Source organism: Cervus canadensis, chromosome 16 (genome assembly GCF_019320065.1).
Source record: "Cervus canadensis isolate Bull #8, Minnesota chromosome 16, ASM1932006v1, whole genome shotgun sequence".
NCBI lineage: Eukaryota > Metazoa > Chordata > Mammalia > Artiodactyla > Cervidae > Cervus > Cervus canadensis.
The window spans coordinates 6,510,738-6,527,682 of record NC_057401.1 but is presented as its reverse complement, the minus strand read 5'-3'; the positions used below and the strand labels follow the sequence as shown (position 1 = coordinate 6,527,682).

Genomic DNA, 16,945 nt, shown 5'->3' with positions numbered 1-16,945 from the left:
GTATTTTTATTATGCACTGTCCATTGTCCATTTGTATATTCAATGTTTAAGCGATTAACATTATACGAATGAAAAGTACACAGAGTCTAAGTGTACAGCTCAGTGAGTTATCAAGTGTAACAACCACCCAGGGCCCCCATTTATTTAAAAATTCTCCTCAATCAGAATTTCAGAAACCTGTCATCAAGGAACGTTGTGAGCGGCCTAGTAGATTTTCCTTGCCTTTGCTTTAGTCCTGGTGTCCAGGGTGGGACTCACCACTTGCAAACTTCTCAGCCCTTCTCACGAAGTCACGCCTTCCCAGACACAATAGATATGGGCAGTCCTGGCTTTCCCACAGTCAGGCTCAGCCCCGTGAGTCACCATCCTCCACATTCCTGGACAGGTTCATAGAGCATGCCTTGAAATCCAGGCTTCACCACTTCCTTGGCAAGTTAATCTCTCAAAACCTGTTTCTTCATCTACAAAACGGGGGTAATAACAGTGCCTGTTCTCAGGACCTCCCTGGGGGTACAGTGGTTAAGACTCTGAGCTTCCACTGCAGGGGGCAGGGGTTTGAGTCCTGGTGGGGACCTAAGATCCCACATGCCTCGTGGGTGCAGCCAAAAAAAAAAAAGTGCCTCTTAATTGCTCTAAGGATCAATTAAGGTGATGGACATGTCAGCACAATCCGTCACACAGAATAAGCACTCAGATTCTGATTTATTGGATGTTTAAAATATCTAAAAATGACATGAAAATTAGTGAGAACCTACGATGTGCCAGGCACTGAGCTTGGTGCTTAAATGTAGCATATAAATAAATGTTTCTAGCTGACTCATTAGAAAAGGCCCTGAATGCTGGGAAACATTGAAGGAGAAAGAAGGGGGCAGCAGAGGGTGAGATGGTTGGATAGCATCACCGACTCAAAGGACATGCATCTGAGCAAACTCCACGAGACAGTGGAGGGCAGAGGACCCTGGCGTGCTGCAGTCCACGAGGTCGCAACGAGTCAGACACGACTTAGTGACTGAACAAGAACAAAAATTAATCACCCTTATTTTACAGAGGAAGGAACTGAGGCTTAGAGATGTTAGGGAACCTCTCTGTACTTACCTGCATTTGTTGTGAGAATTAAGAGATGAAGGAAAGCATGTCCTTAGTGCAGCCCCAGTGCCTCATAGTCACTCCATCAATGGGGCTATTGTTTAAAATGACCCTTGGATCATCCACTGTGGCAGACCCTAGGCAGCAACTGCTTAGCAACATCTGCTCTCCTTTTCACCCTTAGCAACAAAAAAATCACTTTTTTGTATGGGGTGGCATCACGCCCTGTAAGAGGAGTACATAAAAGTACTCCTCTTATCAGGCTCTCTCACTTCTTTAGGAGGTCGTGAGACCCAATTCTGGCCAGTGAGAGGTGTTTAAGTTTCTGAGGTGGGTCTTTTTGGGAAACTTAATTGTCTCAAGAAAAAGGAAATTTCATCTGACAAATACTTCTTCCCCTTTGCCCCCATCTTTGCCACCTAGAATGCACATGTAGTTCTGTGAGTTACAGCTGCCATGGGCTTTTCTGGTAGCCCAGCTGGTAAAGAATCCACCTACAAGGCAGGAGACAGCGGTTTGATCCCTGGGTTCAGAAGATTCCCTGGAGGAGAACATGGCAACCCACTCCAATATTCTTGCCAGGAGAATCCCATGGGCAGAGAAGTCTGGTGGGCTGCAGTCCAAGACTTGGACACGACTGAGAGACTACGTACAGCACAGCACATCTGCCAGCCTGTAAGCATAAGGACCAAAGGCCCACGTCCAGGATGCCAAGGCAGAAGAGCCCCTGGGACTTCCCTGGTGATCCAGAGCCTGGGACTCTGCCCCTCCATTGCAGCGGGTCTGGTTTTGATTCTTAGACAGGGAACTAGATCCCACATGCTGAAACTAAAGACCCAGAATGCCGTAACAAAAGGATCCCACGTCTACAACTGAGGGTCCCACCTGCCACGCTAGAACTTCACACAGCCAAGCAAAAAATAAATAAATAAATTTTTAAAAAGAAGAACCCCAGACCACTAATGGCCTTGTAGGCATACTGTTCAAGCCCTGGATTGCCAGCCTCCAAAAGGTTTCACCAACTGTGGATAAACCACCATGGCCAGATTTCAATTGCTATTATACACATTTGAAGGCAATCCAGACTAATGTAGCCACCATTGGGGTGATAAGGGTATCTGAATGAAGTGAAATTTCCAAATGAATGAAAATTAGGAATCTGAAGTATCTTCTTTAATCTGTTTACACATCCCTACTGAGATGATAAAGAACTCCTGAGAATGAGAAGTCGGTCCCCAATCATCTCTACATGAACTCTTCTCCGGCCTTCTGAGGACTGGCATCAAGGCTTTCCCTCAGGATCCCATGGGTCCACTAACTCTCCCCTCTCACCACGTCACATGGTGTCATAGATGACGTCACCAACAGGGCTTCCATGGGTCACTGTGCACCAAGGGACCGAAGGACTCTTCAGTCACTTGTTCTCAAGGCTTGGCTCCGGACCAGCCTCACCCAGCATGGGCCTGAAAGACGCTTCTGTAAAACCTGAGGCATCTGCTCTGACATCTTGGTCCAAGTCCAAGGGCAGTAATTGCACTCTGCCTACTTGTGTCTCTCCTAGACTTCTAATTAGGTAGAATTTATGGTCTATCCAAAAAAGATCATGCCCAATGTTGCTCTGCCCATTAAAACAACAAGGGGCCCACCTTAAGTGATAAGGGACCATCTCCATGAGACATGAAGCCATCCTGAAGTGGGCGCAAGAGGCTTTACGATGAGCCGACTGGGATGGCGGCTTTCAACTGGAAAGAAGCTAAGTGTACCAGAGGGGTTAAACTTGTGCTTTTTCGTGCCACTTCAAAGAAATAATATGCATACATTTTCACTTACTTTAAATGACTCTAAGGCAGTGTCAGATGAAAACAGGATTTACCTCCAGCCTCTTCTCTCACAGCTTTCGTAACAAAATATATCCCACAAGGAGTACAGAAACTAAATTCCTTCTATATATTAGGCATGCTGTCTTATCACTGCATAGTACATGACTTTATATTCTAAACTACCAGTAAGCCCAACTGAGGTATACTTTGGGTTTGCTTAAATATTCTAAAAGGCCAAAATTTTAAATTACTTAATGTGCAAAACTGCTCTAATAAATGGATATAACTAAATGGTGAAATAGAGGACACCCAGAAAAATTTGAAATGATCCTCTTTTGAATTCAACTAGAGAAAGCACAATTTTTAAATGCCTAAAGTTATATTCAATAATGACCCATACACACAATGAAGAGAAAATCTCTAATAATTTATTTGACCTTCAGTTTCACATTGTGAAAAAAAAAAATAACAGTTTTACAAAACCTCAAAAATGTAGTAGCAAACAAGTACATATGAACACGAACACTTTACTTCTTCAACTTACAGTTTTGTACGTGAACCACATACTCAAAATAGTCAAGAGAGGGATATTATTCAGCTCTAATCATTCTTATTCAGACAGGTGTCAAGCCCAGAGAAAAGGGGTCTACACAATTATACCAGAAGTGGAAGGCTGCCCTTTGTTATCCGTTTCCACAGCAACCAGTCCACAGAATAAGAAGAACCTTTTCTGTCTTATGCCAAGGTTTTTGTGTGCGCTGTGCTGTGAATTGTATTTGCTTCAAAGTGTAGGACATTTCACAGGGTGAGAATGGTCAAGCAGTGAGCCCAAATGCCTCTGTCAATTCAAAGAGCAGGAGTCCAGAAAGTTCCCTGCAGGCTGCGGGCCCACCCTGACCACCGCTCCCTCTGGCTCACACACTGCAATTAATAGAGAATTCAAGGGCAGACCACAACTTCGAAACAGCTGCAGAAAATTCACCCTGCTCTCAAAAGCCACGTAGCGACACCCACATCTTGCCAGATTTGCATCACAAACTACGGAGCTGTAACTGCTACAATACACTGCCAGGGTACAATCAGACATTTGCATTGCTTAGAACACATCTAAGAGCGAGGGACTGACTGCTGGAAAGTATTGAGACCCTCCCTTTGATTTCAATGGCTCATTTATTTTGGTCCGACTATAGCCCACTTATTCACGGCACGGACAGACATGTACAATTAGTCTAATGTATTCAGGTGGAGAGAAATGTGAGGGATTTATCTGTCATCAGACAATGCAAACACACAATGTCAAAGGTTATCAGTCTTAAACCCTATTTTCTAAGATACAATATTATGAGAAACAGCAATGGAAGCAGTGTGAGTTGCAAATGCTGGGCTTCCCCGGACACTTGCAAGGAAGCACCTAGGAGTCTACCGCTAATACCCATCACGGCACATGTTTAGCAAACAAGCACTGCAACTAGCAAAGAATGTATTCACAACCCATTCCCAGCTCTCCAGGGAGGCCTCTCGGCGGGGGCCACTGCTTACAATTCTCTGGTGTTTGGGGGGGGCCATACGTGTCACTTTGGTGCACCAAAGAGTTCTCTCAGAGAATTACCTAAGAGAGAGCACTGAAGTATACACTCTACCCCTCTGAATATCGCCTTGGAGAACTTCTAGCACTTGCTAAATGCTACAGCAGGAAGAAAGAACGACCAGTCTTGGTCAAGCAAATCTGATGAGTGAATTAATTTCTGTCGGTGAGAGTTCTGTTTTAACTGGGGTTATGGCCAAGCATTCTCACAGGGTAATAAATAAATAAATAAACTTTGGACAATGCCTTTACCTGTGCCCTATATACAGAACTAGTCGATAGAATTTCCAGGATTCCAGGATATCACACAAAGGGGGAAAAAAAAAAAAAAAAACCTGCCAAGTGATTTGGTCCTTTCCAAACTTCAGTAGCTGAGACAGAAGCAAGTAAATCGAAGAGGGATGGGAAGGACAGAAAGAAGGCTTCCCTTGCCCCAGGAGCCTCCAGCATGACCAGAGCCCACGACACCCCAAAGTTGACTTAAGTTTAAGAAAAAAATGACCTTCATGCTTTCCCTACCTCTAGGATGTAACTTTAAGTTTCTATTTTGTAATCTTTCCCTGTCTTGACATTTACAAAATCCGCCCACCCCCAACCCTGCCCAACCCACCCTCCAGTTATTCCCCTAATTGTAACGCCAAAGTTTTCACTTTTGTGCAGCAGAGCACATCACAATGGTCACAAAATTGTGCAAAACATACAACCATTCACACGCGTCCATACACGTGAAGACAACTATAAGCACTGTTTCAGCATGCAGGATTCAAACAATAAATAGCTAAATCTACAACACATTTCTTACCAGCCAAGGGAAAGTTTAAAGTCACTTATAAATAGAAAAGAACATCTAGCAAACAGCTACCAACAATGTCCCCATTGTTCAGAAGCATTTCTGGGGAGCACAGCCCTGGGAGATTAGCGTGGAGTCCAGCGGTCCTCACTTCTGCAGCCAGCCCAGCCAGCTCCCCTCTTGGCCCCACAGTCGGGTTTTCAAATCTCCAACAGCAGCTGGTGTGGAGGCTTCAAGCTTGCTCCTCAGAGAGAGGTGACAACCATTTCAAATTTTACACTTAAGTGGTGGAACCCATGGAAAATCAAATGCTGAATATGGTACAGCAAGGAAAAAGGGCTGGCTTTTCTCTCCCTTTGAGAAGCTGATTAATGCTGACATTAATCCACAATTACAAGACAAGGACTAGATCACAGGTTTGTTCATTCATATTTAAACCATGTGCTACTTGCACTGAAAATCCCACCCCCTCCCCCATCCCCTTCCTTCATGTCCAGTTTGAAGCATTTACAAGGTGCAGTGGATTGGATGCGAGTCTTGTAGCAACTTCTTTTCCTTTTTCTTGTCTTTCATTCAATTTGGCATCTCTAAAGTAGAAATCACATCTTGTCTCATCGAGGGATGGAGTCAGCTAAAATAGAGGAGAAGGAAGATTTTTTGTTAAGTCTCAAATCTAAAAAAAAAATTTAAACTCAGGACAGAGCTGGTCAATATTGCTTCTAAAGGTCTTAATTACACATTTGGTAGGCACAGTGCAAAGATATTTAAAGTGCCAGACTTAAATGAACACACTTGTGCATTTGTGCATGCAGATGCTCCAGCAAAAACAATGGTATCCACAGAAAAGATCCTCACTTCCTGATTAAACACACATACATTCAAACCAAACCTACACATCTAGGTGCTGTTACATCTTCTGCTTCTGATATGCGTAATTCCTCTCCATGGTTAAACAGAGCCACTGTAAAGTGATCACCAGAGGGTCACAAGAGATTCCTCTGCCAATTCACCCCCACCCGCTTTGGCCCATTTACCATAAAGGATTCCAAATTAAATTTATTCACCATATAGAAAGCAGACATATTAATCCTCTTATTTAAATGCATCTCTGCTATTCATTATGGCAGAAATCAGTCTCGCTTCTTTTCACATGACAGCACATCAGGCCTCAGCAGCCAGGGCTGGAGTTTATTCTCCAAGTTCATCAGTCCACACTTGGGAGACTCGGGCTGTGGGATGCAGCATTCAGCATCATTACCCACAGGACTGACTGCCCGTCAATTAGAAATTCAAGGTGCTGGAACCACAAAGCTTGCAGGTTTCATGGGAGCTGGTGGTTTCTCACAGCACCCATCCTTCACACTTGGTTAAGTCTAATTTTACATAAGGAGAGTTTGCAGAGGGCTTTTGTCTTTGAAAAGCTCCCCCTATCTGTTCTTGGAGCACACTTCCAGCCCTAGCATAGGAATCTGCAGCCCCGATGCTGAAATTCCAAGTAGAGACAAAGGGAATTCAGGAGCGGCCGCTCATCACTCACGGAGTCCTTCTTGCTCTCGTGTGTTCAGAAGTCTGATCATTCCATTAGCTGTTTCTTCCATTTCAAAACAGCGATTCAAGCTTTCAAGACATTCCTTAGACTAAGGTGTCACCCCCCACCCCCACACCTCCTTGGAACCTATACATCAACATGAGACCAAAAGAATGTATCTTGTAACAATATGAAATTTCAAGATGTTGCATACTCAAACAGAAAAACAAACCATAAAAAAAAAAAAAAAAACAAACACAAAACACCCAAAACAAAAACACCTCTAGAAAGGGGGGCAGGGCACAAGCGAACCAAAATCCAAGTGTTGTCAAGCTGGGGCCACAGAGCACCATGAACATGCAGTGAAATCAAAGTCATCTCCTTTCCGTCCCTCCCAGCGCTGACAGAGCAGCAAGAAAGAATTAAAATCACCTTGGTGGATAAGCTTTCAGGCAGAGGTAAAGTTTAACACTGTATTAATTCAGGTAGCACCTACATTTGGAAGGCAAAGCCAGGTCCCGGAAATGCTTGCAGCTCACGGCTGATACCTACACAGTACCTCTTTTAAGTCACTCCATCCGGCTTAAGTGTTTCAACACTATCTTGTGTGCAGTAAACTTTAAAAATTTAAACCAACATTCTCCCCGTCGGAAACTGCAAGAGCGGCTTTGATCAGGCCCACACTATCCTTTAAAAAGGCAAATCCAGCCCAGTCAAATTTGCTTGTCCTGTGCTTGACTCTCTGGCTAATAGCACCAAGAGTGGAGAGGATATGTTTCGAATATAACCCAACACTTTTTTTGCTCCATTTCCCAGGGGCCGGACATGTGTGATTAAGGTTCAAAGCCCCAGGAGAGGATGAATTCAAGTGTTTGCTAACATACTCACTCTGGGCTGAGAAAGAAGGTACCAAAATTGAAGTATAGAGATAACAAGCAGGTAACAGTCATAGAAACCTCATTTTCCCACAACACATAAAGCTAATTCCACTTCGCAGTAAGGCCTAAATTGAAGGGAGGAAAGAAAACTAGTAAAGAGTATTGAACACTTAATATGTTACTGACATGGGCTAGGTATTCTCACCCCTTTCTTTGCTTTTTTCTCATTTATCAATTCATCCAAGTCTAAACTGGGACAGATCTCAAGGAAAGCACAATTTGAATCACTCATTTAACAAAGGAGAAGTCTGAAGTGCAGAGAGGTCTAGCCTTCACAGCTGAACGCTAGAACCAGACTCACGTGGTCACTCTCTTTCTGCCTCCAGTTCCTTATCTCCCTCCAAGGATGCCAGGCCAATTACCGCTTGGAAGTATCGAAACTGTCACTGGCAACTTTTAAGGCTCTCCTATGCAAATATACTCAATTCTGGACTAACACCCAATTTAGCACGCAGTTAATTGATGTTTCTGCCTAGAAGGTTCTTTAAACTTGCTTTAGAGTTGAGTAATGCATTTATATTGCAAATGAAGTAACCCCTTTCAGAGCATTTGTTTATTCAGGATTACTGAGATGCCAGCAAGGCTGCAAAAACCAGTTTGGTTTGAACAGTTACCCCATTCGCTCCCCAGAAGACGGTCCTGACAGTTCCTGCACCCCTGACGGTGTCTCAGAGCAGGTAAACATTACATTACTAAGAACTGTACCAACTGTAACAGGCGGGAGGAGATGGTGGAAGAAATGAAAGAAATAAAAAGATTACATGTGAAAGGGAGGTCAATTTTACTGGTGTTTCTAAACGAGCTGTAAGAGATGGGTAAAGAAAAGACAAATGAGTCCAAATCCCCTCTTTGCTGGACGGTCCCCTTGAAAGGTGTGAAACATACTAGAGGACACAGAACTGAACCTTTCCAAGTAATGAGTTCCTCTTCACAAGCAGCTCCTCCAGAGTCTTAAACTTCATCCTCTTATTATTAGTAACGAGCCCTCTAGTCACCAAAACAAATCAACCCATTCCACGTGCTCTGTGCTACACGTACACATGCTTAAGTGACTTCGGGGCCAATCCTGAGTGCTTTACAAGCAAGCGAGGCAGCCATTAGCTCCCTGAACCCTGAACTGCAAAGGCCTATTAATTATTTGAACCAAGAGTATGATATACTCTTAAGTACACAAGACAACCATTATGTACTCAGATATATGACACAGAAACACAATTTTTGTTCACCCTGACAATGAGGTCAGCCTGAATGATTAACTCTGAAAAGCTGCAGGGAGGGCGGTTTGGATGGCTCTGTGTCCATGCATCAGACAAGCTTATACAATGCAGGTGCAACTGTTTCCAAGGACAGACCCAGATTTCACAAAAGTTAGTGAATGCCCTATAGGGGGCAGTTTGGGGATGGGGGGCGGGTGGACATTTTAAATAAGCTAATAAATAATTTTGGACAGAACACACTGGGAATAATTTTTAGCATTCGATTTTTGAAACCCTACTTTATTCCTAAAAGGGTTTAAGGAAGCTCAATCTAAATATCAACAATTATCTCCTGGGGTGATACCAATGTGAAGTGTACTAAGTGTCCATTCGGCATGAGCTGAAGTGCTTACGCTCTGAAGCCAGACTGCCTGGGCGGAGGTCTTGACCAACCTTTCCACCTGCTAAGCCCTATGACCTCAGGCAACTTACTTAACCCCTGTGTACATCAGGTGTTTTCATCTATAAAGTGCTCCTGTAATAATGCCCCACAGGGTTGTTGTAGGGACCAAATGAAAAGATCCATGTGAAACACACAGCCCAACAGCCAGCAAATGGGGAGGGCTCAGAAGACATCAGCTGGCATTATTAACATAGGTCAGGGTTCCCAACCAGGTCGTAATTAGAATCACTGAAGAACTTTCTAAAAATGCTAATGCCTGGGACCCATCCAGACCCAACAAACCTAGGCTCTGGGGTGGGCAGATTTTGGCAAGCTCCTTGGGAGATTCTGAGGCTCAGTAGAGGCTGAGAACCACTGGCTGATGATCTGGGGGGGTTGCAGCTGTGGTCAACAAAAGTGTTTAAGCTTTGGGGTGCAAGTGCTTTTATTGGTATAGTTTGTGTGGTCCCTCTACAGGATGGGCTATATGGAGCCTGTCTTATTCCACATACGAGCTTACACAGCTTACTCAACTATACAGATACTTACAGCTAAGCTGACTTACCTCATGCTCACTCTCTCCAGGATGCAAGGCATTTAAGAAGGCAGATGTTTCCAGGTGCTGACAAATGCAGTAGGGATCAGTGAATACGGGACTGTGGTGATGCTGTTCCACGCATCCAACGTTGGGTCGTAGCAGTCCAGAGTTTTGCATCGCTGAATGCCAAAGTACCCTCCAACCACGTAGAGTTTGTTTCCGGAGGCCACGGCATGGCAGCTCATGCGCTTTGCCGTCACATCTCCCACCTTGGTCCACTGGTAAGTCTCGCTGTTGAATTTATACGCAGAGCAGGCGGAGAACTCGGTGTCTCCCCCCATAATAAAAATCTGGTTACCCAGCACAGCTGCCGCCGTGTAACGCCAGGGCTGGGGACAGGTGGCCGGGACCGTCCACCTGTTCTCACACTGATCATAACACTGAACTTTGGGGAGCTTGTCATGACTGACGCTGGTACCCCCAAAAGCAAACAGCTTGAGCTTGGCACTCACCACTGCGGCGTTGCTGACCCCTTCTCGGAGGGGAGCCACCATGGTCCATTTGTTGGTTGTGGGGTCATAATGTTCCACTTGCTTCAGAGAGACTGAGGGGGAGGCTGGGAGGCAGCCAGTGGCAGCAGTGTGCCCCCCGACCACATACAGGCAGTGCTTGAGTTCAGCAGAGCCGTGGCCGAACCTGGCCACCAGCATGGGGGCCGCCTTGGACCACTCTTCATGCAGGGTATCATACACCCAGACGTCTTTCGAGACTCCATTCTCAGACCCTCGGCCCCCAGTAATGTATACTTTGCAGCCAATTGCACACGCACTGAATTCTTTTCTTGGGCTTGGGATGTCAGCCTTGGGAATGATCTCTTTGGCCTTCTGGTCGACCAGATACAGTTTGTCACACATAAAAGTCTGTCCTCCCAAGAGGAAGAGGGCATGGCCAGTTTTCCGGGGCCGGGCACAGAGGCTGGTCACCACGCCGTCATTCTGCAGGATTTTCAGTTTGCACCTGATGGCCTCTTCCACGATCTCCTTGCTCTTCCTCTGCTTGGTGATGAGTTCTTCCATGGCCACGTTCTCCATGAGATAGATGGCCGGCAGCAGCGCCAGCCGCACCGTCTGCAACAGCTCTGGGAGGTAGCAGTAGCGCTTCTTCAGGTCGTAGCTGATCCAGTTAATTGCAGACTCGTACACAAGCCTTTCGTCTTCGGTCTCCAGCTCTTCACTGGACAAGAGCTGCACTACCATGTCCTGGGGCAGCTGCAGGAAGTCTTCGTTCTTCCTGATGGTCTGGAAGTTGCTGAGACACATCCGCCAGGACAGCTCGTAGAGTTTGGTGCACTGGTGCGCGTCGGACAGCAGAAGCATGCCCAGGCAGTTGGTGGGGTGCAGGTTCTTTTCCAGGAACTCGGCGCACGCATCCCGGATGTCCTGAAACTCCAGCATGTCGCCGGCTTCCAGGAGCGATTCTGCATTTTCTTCATTGATGATGACCCGGGAGGAGTAGGCATAGTCGAGGAGCAGCTCCAAGACTTCCGGGTGGATGGAATTGTCGAAGTTGACCTCACTGTCCTGGCTCTCTTTCAGGCCCCCGCTGAACATGGCTTCGAAGTAGCGGCTGCACGCGGCCAGCACGGCCCGGTGACAGGGGAAGGTCCTGTTGCCCGCGTGGAGAAGGACGTCAGTGAAGAGGCGCTGCTGGCGTAACAGGTTCAGGTGAGTGAGGACACTGTCCGCGTAGGAGGACTTGTGGAACAGGTAGATGTTGATGGAGCCACTGCTGGCCCTGGACTTGCGGTTCTCGTGCACACTGACAGACATTGTCTCCACTCCTGAAAAAAACCACACGCAACTACTGAACAGGGATGCTCCCGGTGTTCGGAACAGCCGAACCAAAGCCACATGGAAACCAGAAGACAAAAGACACGAGGGAACAAAAAACTTCACGGCGGGCCCCGCTGCCTAATATTCTGAATAATGGATGGCCAGGCCTATCCAAAGCCAGAGACAGTTACCTATAAGGAAAGACACTCAAGACTACTGTTGAGCTATGTAAACTATACATTGTTTAAAAAAAAAAAAATCACTGCTCAAGAGCAGGTTCATCTTGGAAAACCTGACTGCCAACTTTCAGGATGTTGAAGTCCTGGAGAATGTAAGTCAGCAAAAGCCAAGAGGATCAAGGTCTCATTCTCACAGGTCCCTGCCCTGGGCCAGCTGATTCAGGGTTGGTCCCTTGCAATGAATGCCAGGCCTCCAGCTCTCGTAATGCCGGGATGGGCACAAGTTTTAATGCCCTATGCAACATAAAGCCATGTGTAAGACAAATACCTACTAATTAATTCCATTAAGAATTCCTTTGGTAAGACCCACTGTCTTTACCAAAGTGTAGGTACAGTAAATGGGAAATGTAACACTAAAACCACAGGTGTAAGCCAACTTCTGAAGTGACCAAACATTTATTTAACATCACAAATCATTTCTAACCAGACACCTCTACCACTTCAGTCCTAAAAGAGCCCCAGTATAAACATGACCATTTACTGATCAGCAAGCTATCCTGGAAACACAGAATAGACTCTGGCCTCAATTACCACCCACCTTTCCTGCTCTGGCCGGCTTCCAAAATGGGGATTTGTGCCCAGAAAAGAAAGACTATTTTGAGTAGCAAACTCAGGAGTTTCGTTGTTCTGTTCTCCCTGCTTTAAATCAATTCTTAGAAAACCAGCTGCAAGAACGAAGAGTGTATCCACTGCTCGCTCTCGGCTACACAGGGATCACCAGGACCATCCCTGGGTACCTGCAAACGCTGGCACCTGCAAACAGGGAGATCAGAACGCAAATGTTACTTTATCTAAATCAAAACACACATACACACACGTGTGCGTGTGTATGTGTGTTGCCAGCCATTGTTAACTTACGGTCACTCTAGAATTTATTTGCACCCTAGAATTTATTTGCTGACTACAGTGCTTTCCTCAGTATCTAAATGGGAATTATAGCAGAACTGAATTGACTCTTTGGCTTTCCTCAATCATCAAAGTGTAGACTAAAGATACAGGACACGCCTATCACCTATCTTCAAAAATTGAATTATCTTTTTCCTTTTTAACCCTACCCTTCTGTTAAGTCAAAGGAATAAAGGCTTCAAGAACCCACCTGTCAGAGGATTCGTAGGGAAACTGTTTACTCCTGGACAGTGAACTGCATCGATACAGTATCTGTTCCAGAGAGGGAACAGCCAGTCCTTACCAGGTTGTTTCCTTCAACCTGACCAGCAGCGGCAAGGCAGGCACAGAAAAACAACAGAGGCAGGTGCCTTTGACACACCAGCCTCATACTATTAGGGGTTGCAACTTGTTTTCTTTTATTTTAGGCATGTAACTTTTTATCATGAGTAAACATGACTTACTGGAGATGAAAATAAACAACAGAGTCCTAGGGCTCTGGTGTTAAGACTTTAGGAAGCAGCCATCCATCTCCACAGTGACCTGAGCTGTGACAAATGGTGAGGAGGCCAGCATCACCCCCACCTCAAGCTAAGCCTCTAAGGTCTAGTCCATGTTACCCAAGGCCCAGTGCTCCAAAGAGCAACAGGATCCTATGTAAATGCACCAGGTTCTCCAATGTGTTCAAAACCTGAATTAGCATCCCTGCTGTTCAACTGCTGTAGTCATCATTTGCATGAGCACATTCAATCTTAAGTACTTTGAAGAAGAGTTTTAGCCTAAACCTCAAAAAATGGTATAAATACTCTTATGCCTTATATAGAAACTTGCAAGAATTCCAAATGAGTAGCTATGCTTTTTAATTTTTTTAAACTAATGCTTCCAAAGCAATCTCCAAAGCTGCCTCCCTTGGATGGACCTAGAGAGTATCATACAAAGTAAGTGAGACAGAGAAAGACAGACACCATATGATATTGCTTACATGGAAAACCTTTTTAAAAAAGATAGAAATGAACTTATTTACAAAACAGAAATAGACACACACATAGAAAACAAACATGGTTACCAAGGGGGAAAGGAGAAAGGAGGAATAAATTAGGAGTTTGGGATTAAAATACACACTACTATATATAAAATAGACAGCCAACAAGGACCTACTGTGTAGCAGAGGACCTACTGTATAGCATATATACTCAATGTCCTGCAATAGCCTACAATGGAAAGGAATTCATAAAAGTGTGTGTATTCTGAACACTTTGCTTTATACCTGAAACTAACAACATTGTAAATCAACTGTATTTCAATTTTAAAAAAAGCTGCCTTCTTTCTGGCAAACAGTGAATGCAGCTCTGACAGAAGAATGAGGCTCTTGCAAAAGGTACAGAAGCACCAAAGTGCCTGCAGATTGAGCTGGAATCACACCCACCAGGCCCAGAAGGCATTTCCCTGAGCAGTGTAAAATAACACTCATAGCCAGGCTTACACTTAACATAACAGTTTAGAAGACCGTGGGATATAGGATCTGCATCTCTTTGCAGCCTGTGTTTATGCTCCTGTATTTCCCAAGTAGGTTCAAAAGCCAGCAGAAGAGCCTAGCCTGTCATCTTGGATGCCACCCAGATGGAGAAGTGTGTCACAGTCAAAATCCAACAATCTTGCAGGAATATTTGATTAAAAGGTACACTTGAAGACCCAAGGGAGACAACTTGCCTTTTGCTTTAAAAGTATGCAAACGTTAAAGCATCAGCAGAAACCCTGTATACAGCCTCTAAACACACCTTCAACACAGAATGAATCATCCTTCTGGCATTTTTTAAGCCCCCAGAGAAATAATATTTGCATGCCAAGTAAGTGGCCAAAAAACGCACACATATACTTAACCTGCCTCCACAAAGAAGAAGGGGAAAAGGGCTGCTATTACCAGTGAACATCAAAAGGAATTCTGGCTACAGTAACTTCAGTTCACTTAATGCTCTTTTACCAGGATCTCAGCCTCCAGTACTTAGCAGCGCGTCACATTTCTTAAAGTTTTGAACCTGATCTCCAGGCCATCAAAGGAGAAACTAGGCAGATTTTCTCAGGCTATTTACATTATTGATAACAAAGGAACAACACTATAGAGAGACTGTTAACAAGAAAAGCATTTTACCTTAAAGTCCTCTATAGCATTGTAACGCTCTTTAACACAAGGCCATGCCTGTAAGGGCACACCAGATACACGCCAAGTTCAGTGGTTCATCTCCACCCCGCCTACCAATTCCTATCCTTCCAAGCTAAGCATGTTAAGACTAAACAACTTCAATGACAAAAAACTAATTTTTCAGAAAGCAGTTTTCATTCATTCCCCACAGACATCTGGCCGCAGTGAACATGCCCTCACTAGGGGTGTCTGTGCGTGACCCATGGGCTCGCAGAGCCGCAAAGGGTGCAAGGGGAACAAACAATCCCGCGCGCTCGGCACAGCTCTTCCCGAGGAGGGGAGTGGGGCTGCGGGCGTGTTGCTGGGGGCGTCGATCGTATCCTGGCTGAGCTCCTCTTTCCCCAGCGGCTCGTCGGGGCGGCGGAGAGGAGGCCCCTCGGGCAGCGCCCGGCTCTGTTTGCCGTAGGAGCGCAGCGGCGGGCCGGGGTCTCCGCCCGGGAACAGCTCCTCACCGCCACCGAAGTCCGAGCTCCGGGCTCCGCGGTGCGCGCGCGCGCGCGCACACACACACGCGCGCACACACACACACACGCAGACCAGGCAGCCCCTGAAACCCGCGGCGCCCGCAACAGGTCCGCGGCGGTGGCGGAGACTTACTGCAGTGGCGGCCGGCCACAGTACACAACCAGTTAGTTGGGTCTGGCCTCGGTAACCGGGCGGGGAGGCGACGGAGCAGACGTCTCAGCCCCAAGGAGCAACAGCGACTGCCCCAGCGAAAGGAGCGCGCATGGGGCTCCGGCTCGCTGGCTGGTTACCGCGGGCTGATCGCCGCGGTCTCGCGGTTCCCAGGTCACGGACTCTGTGCCTGCCACCCGCGGAGCAGCTCCCGCAGGGCGCTCGGGAGGGAAGAGCGAGCCAGCGGCCGCAGGCGCCGCGGAAGGAGGCGGGCTGAACGCTCGGGGGAGGGAGCTGGAAAGAGCCGTGCGCGCCGGCGGCCGCCTGGCGTCTCCACTCGGCCTCTGCAGCGCCTCAGCCGCGCCGCCTCCTCTCCGGCTGCCCGAGCAGTCTGCGCCCAGCAGCCCAGCGCCCGGCTATAAGCGGCGAGACGGGGAGGGGAGGGGAGGGGAGGGAGGGGAGAGGGCGCGTAGGCAAAAAGTGACACCGGGGGGGAGGGAGGAAGCGCGTGAAAGCGGCCGGCGGAGGAGGAGGAGGAGGAGGAAGGGGAGGAGAGCGTGTCGGGGGAGTTAATCGAGAGAGGAAGCGGGGGAGGGGGCTGTGGCAAGTAGGGGGAGAGAGAGAGACAAAGCGGATGCGAAATCTCAGCCACGAGCAGCTGCAGCCTTCGGGAATCGCGAGTAAAACAAGTTTTCCTGGGTCGCTGTGTCCGCGTCTTGAGCAGAGTCGGGTGCTGAGGGACCCTTCTGGGGTGGCTGGGGACAGCGCGGCCCCCCAGGTGTGATCTCGGCCTTGCGGGAGAGGACGTGAGGCTCAGCAAAGAGAGACAAGAGGCGAGACGGGGGTTAGTGGTTCGCGCCCTGGGCGCACACAGCCTGCCCGCTGAGCGAGATACCTGGAGGGAAGACAGTGGCGAGGTGTGAACACAATTTTGGACACTCTGGGCACTCCGCAGGTTGGGCAAAACCGGGCTGTGGGGCTTCTCTCTAGGGCAGGGGACCAGAAAGACTCGAGCCCCGGGCGCTTCCTGCCCCCACGTCCTCCCCCCACCCACCGCGGGTGCGGCACCCGCGGCCGGACTCTGCCCCGCGCCGCCCTGGGCAGCAGCAGCCGGGCGCTGTCCGGCGGAGCGCGCACCACGTGCTTTGCAGCCAATCGCCGCGGCCGCTTGATTCAAAAGGAACTGCTCCAAGGAGTGGCCACGCCGCCACCTCTCCGTAGAGATAAACCTTTAATCGTCCTCTCAGACCC

At 47.3% G+C, this 16,945-nt stretch overlaps 1 protein-coding gene across 2 annotated transcripts; it reads right to left on the bottom strand.

Moving 5' to 3' along the window:
* Positions 1 to 3,312: 3,312 nt before the first annotated feature.
* On the bottom strand, positions 3,313 to 16,718 carry ENC1 (ectodermal-neural cortex 1). Of its 2 annotated transcripts, none has more exons than XM_043488767.1 (3): positions 16,590 to 16,718; positions 9,951 to 11,763; positions 3,313 to 5,912 (listed from the first exon to the last, which is right to left on the bottom strand). In XM_043488767.1, exon 2 carries the CDS (start codon positions 11,750 to 11,752, stop codon positions 9,983 to 9,985), a length of 1,770 nt encoding a protein of 589 aa, XP_043344702.1. In that variant the 5' UTR covers positions 11,753 to 11,763; positions 16,590 to 16,718; the 3' UTR covers positions 3,313 to 5,912; positions 9,951 to 9,982. The 2 variants fall into 2 exon arrangements, with proteins under 2 accessions (XP_043344702.1, XP_043344701.1); XM_043488766.1 differs by lacking the exon at positions 16,590 to 16,718 and adding an exon at positions 15,677 to 16,061.
* Positions 16,719 to 16,945: the final 227 nt, after the last annotated feature.

Excerpts from the sequence above, each read along its gene's own strand:
- ENC1 (XM_043488767.1), bottom strand. The coding sequence starts at position 11,752 with ATGTCTGTCAGTGTGCACGAGAACCGCAAGTCCAGGGCCAGCAGTGGC.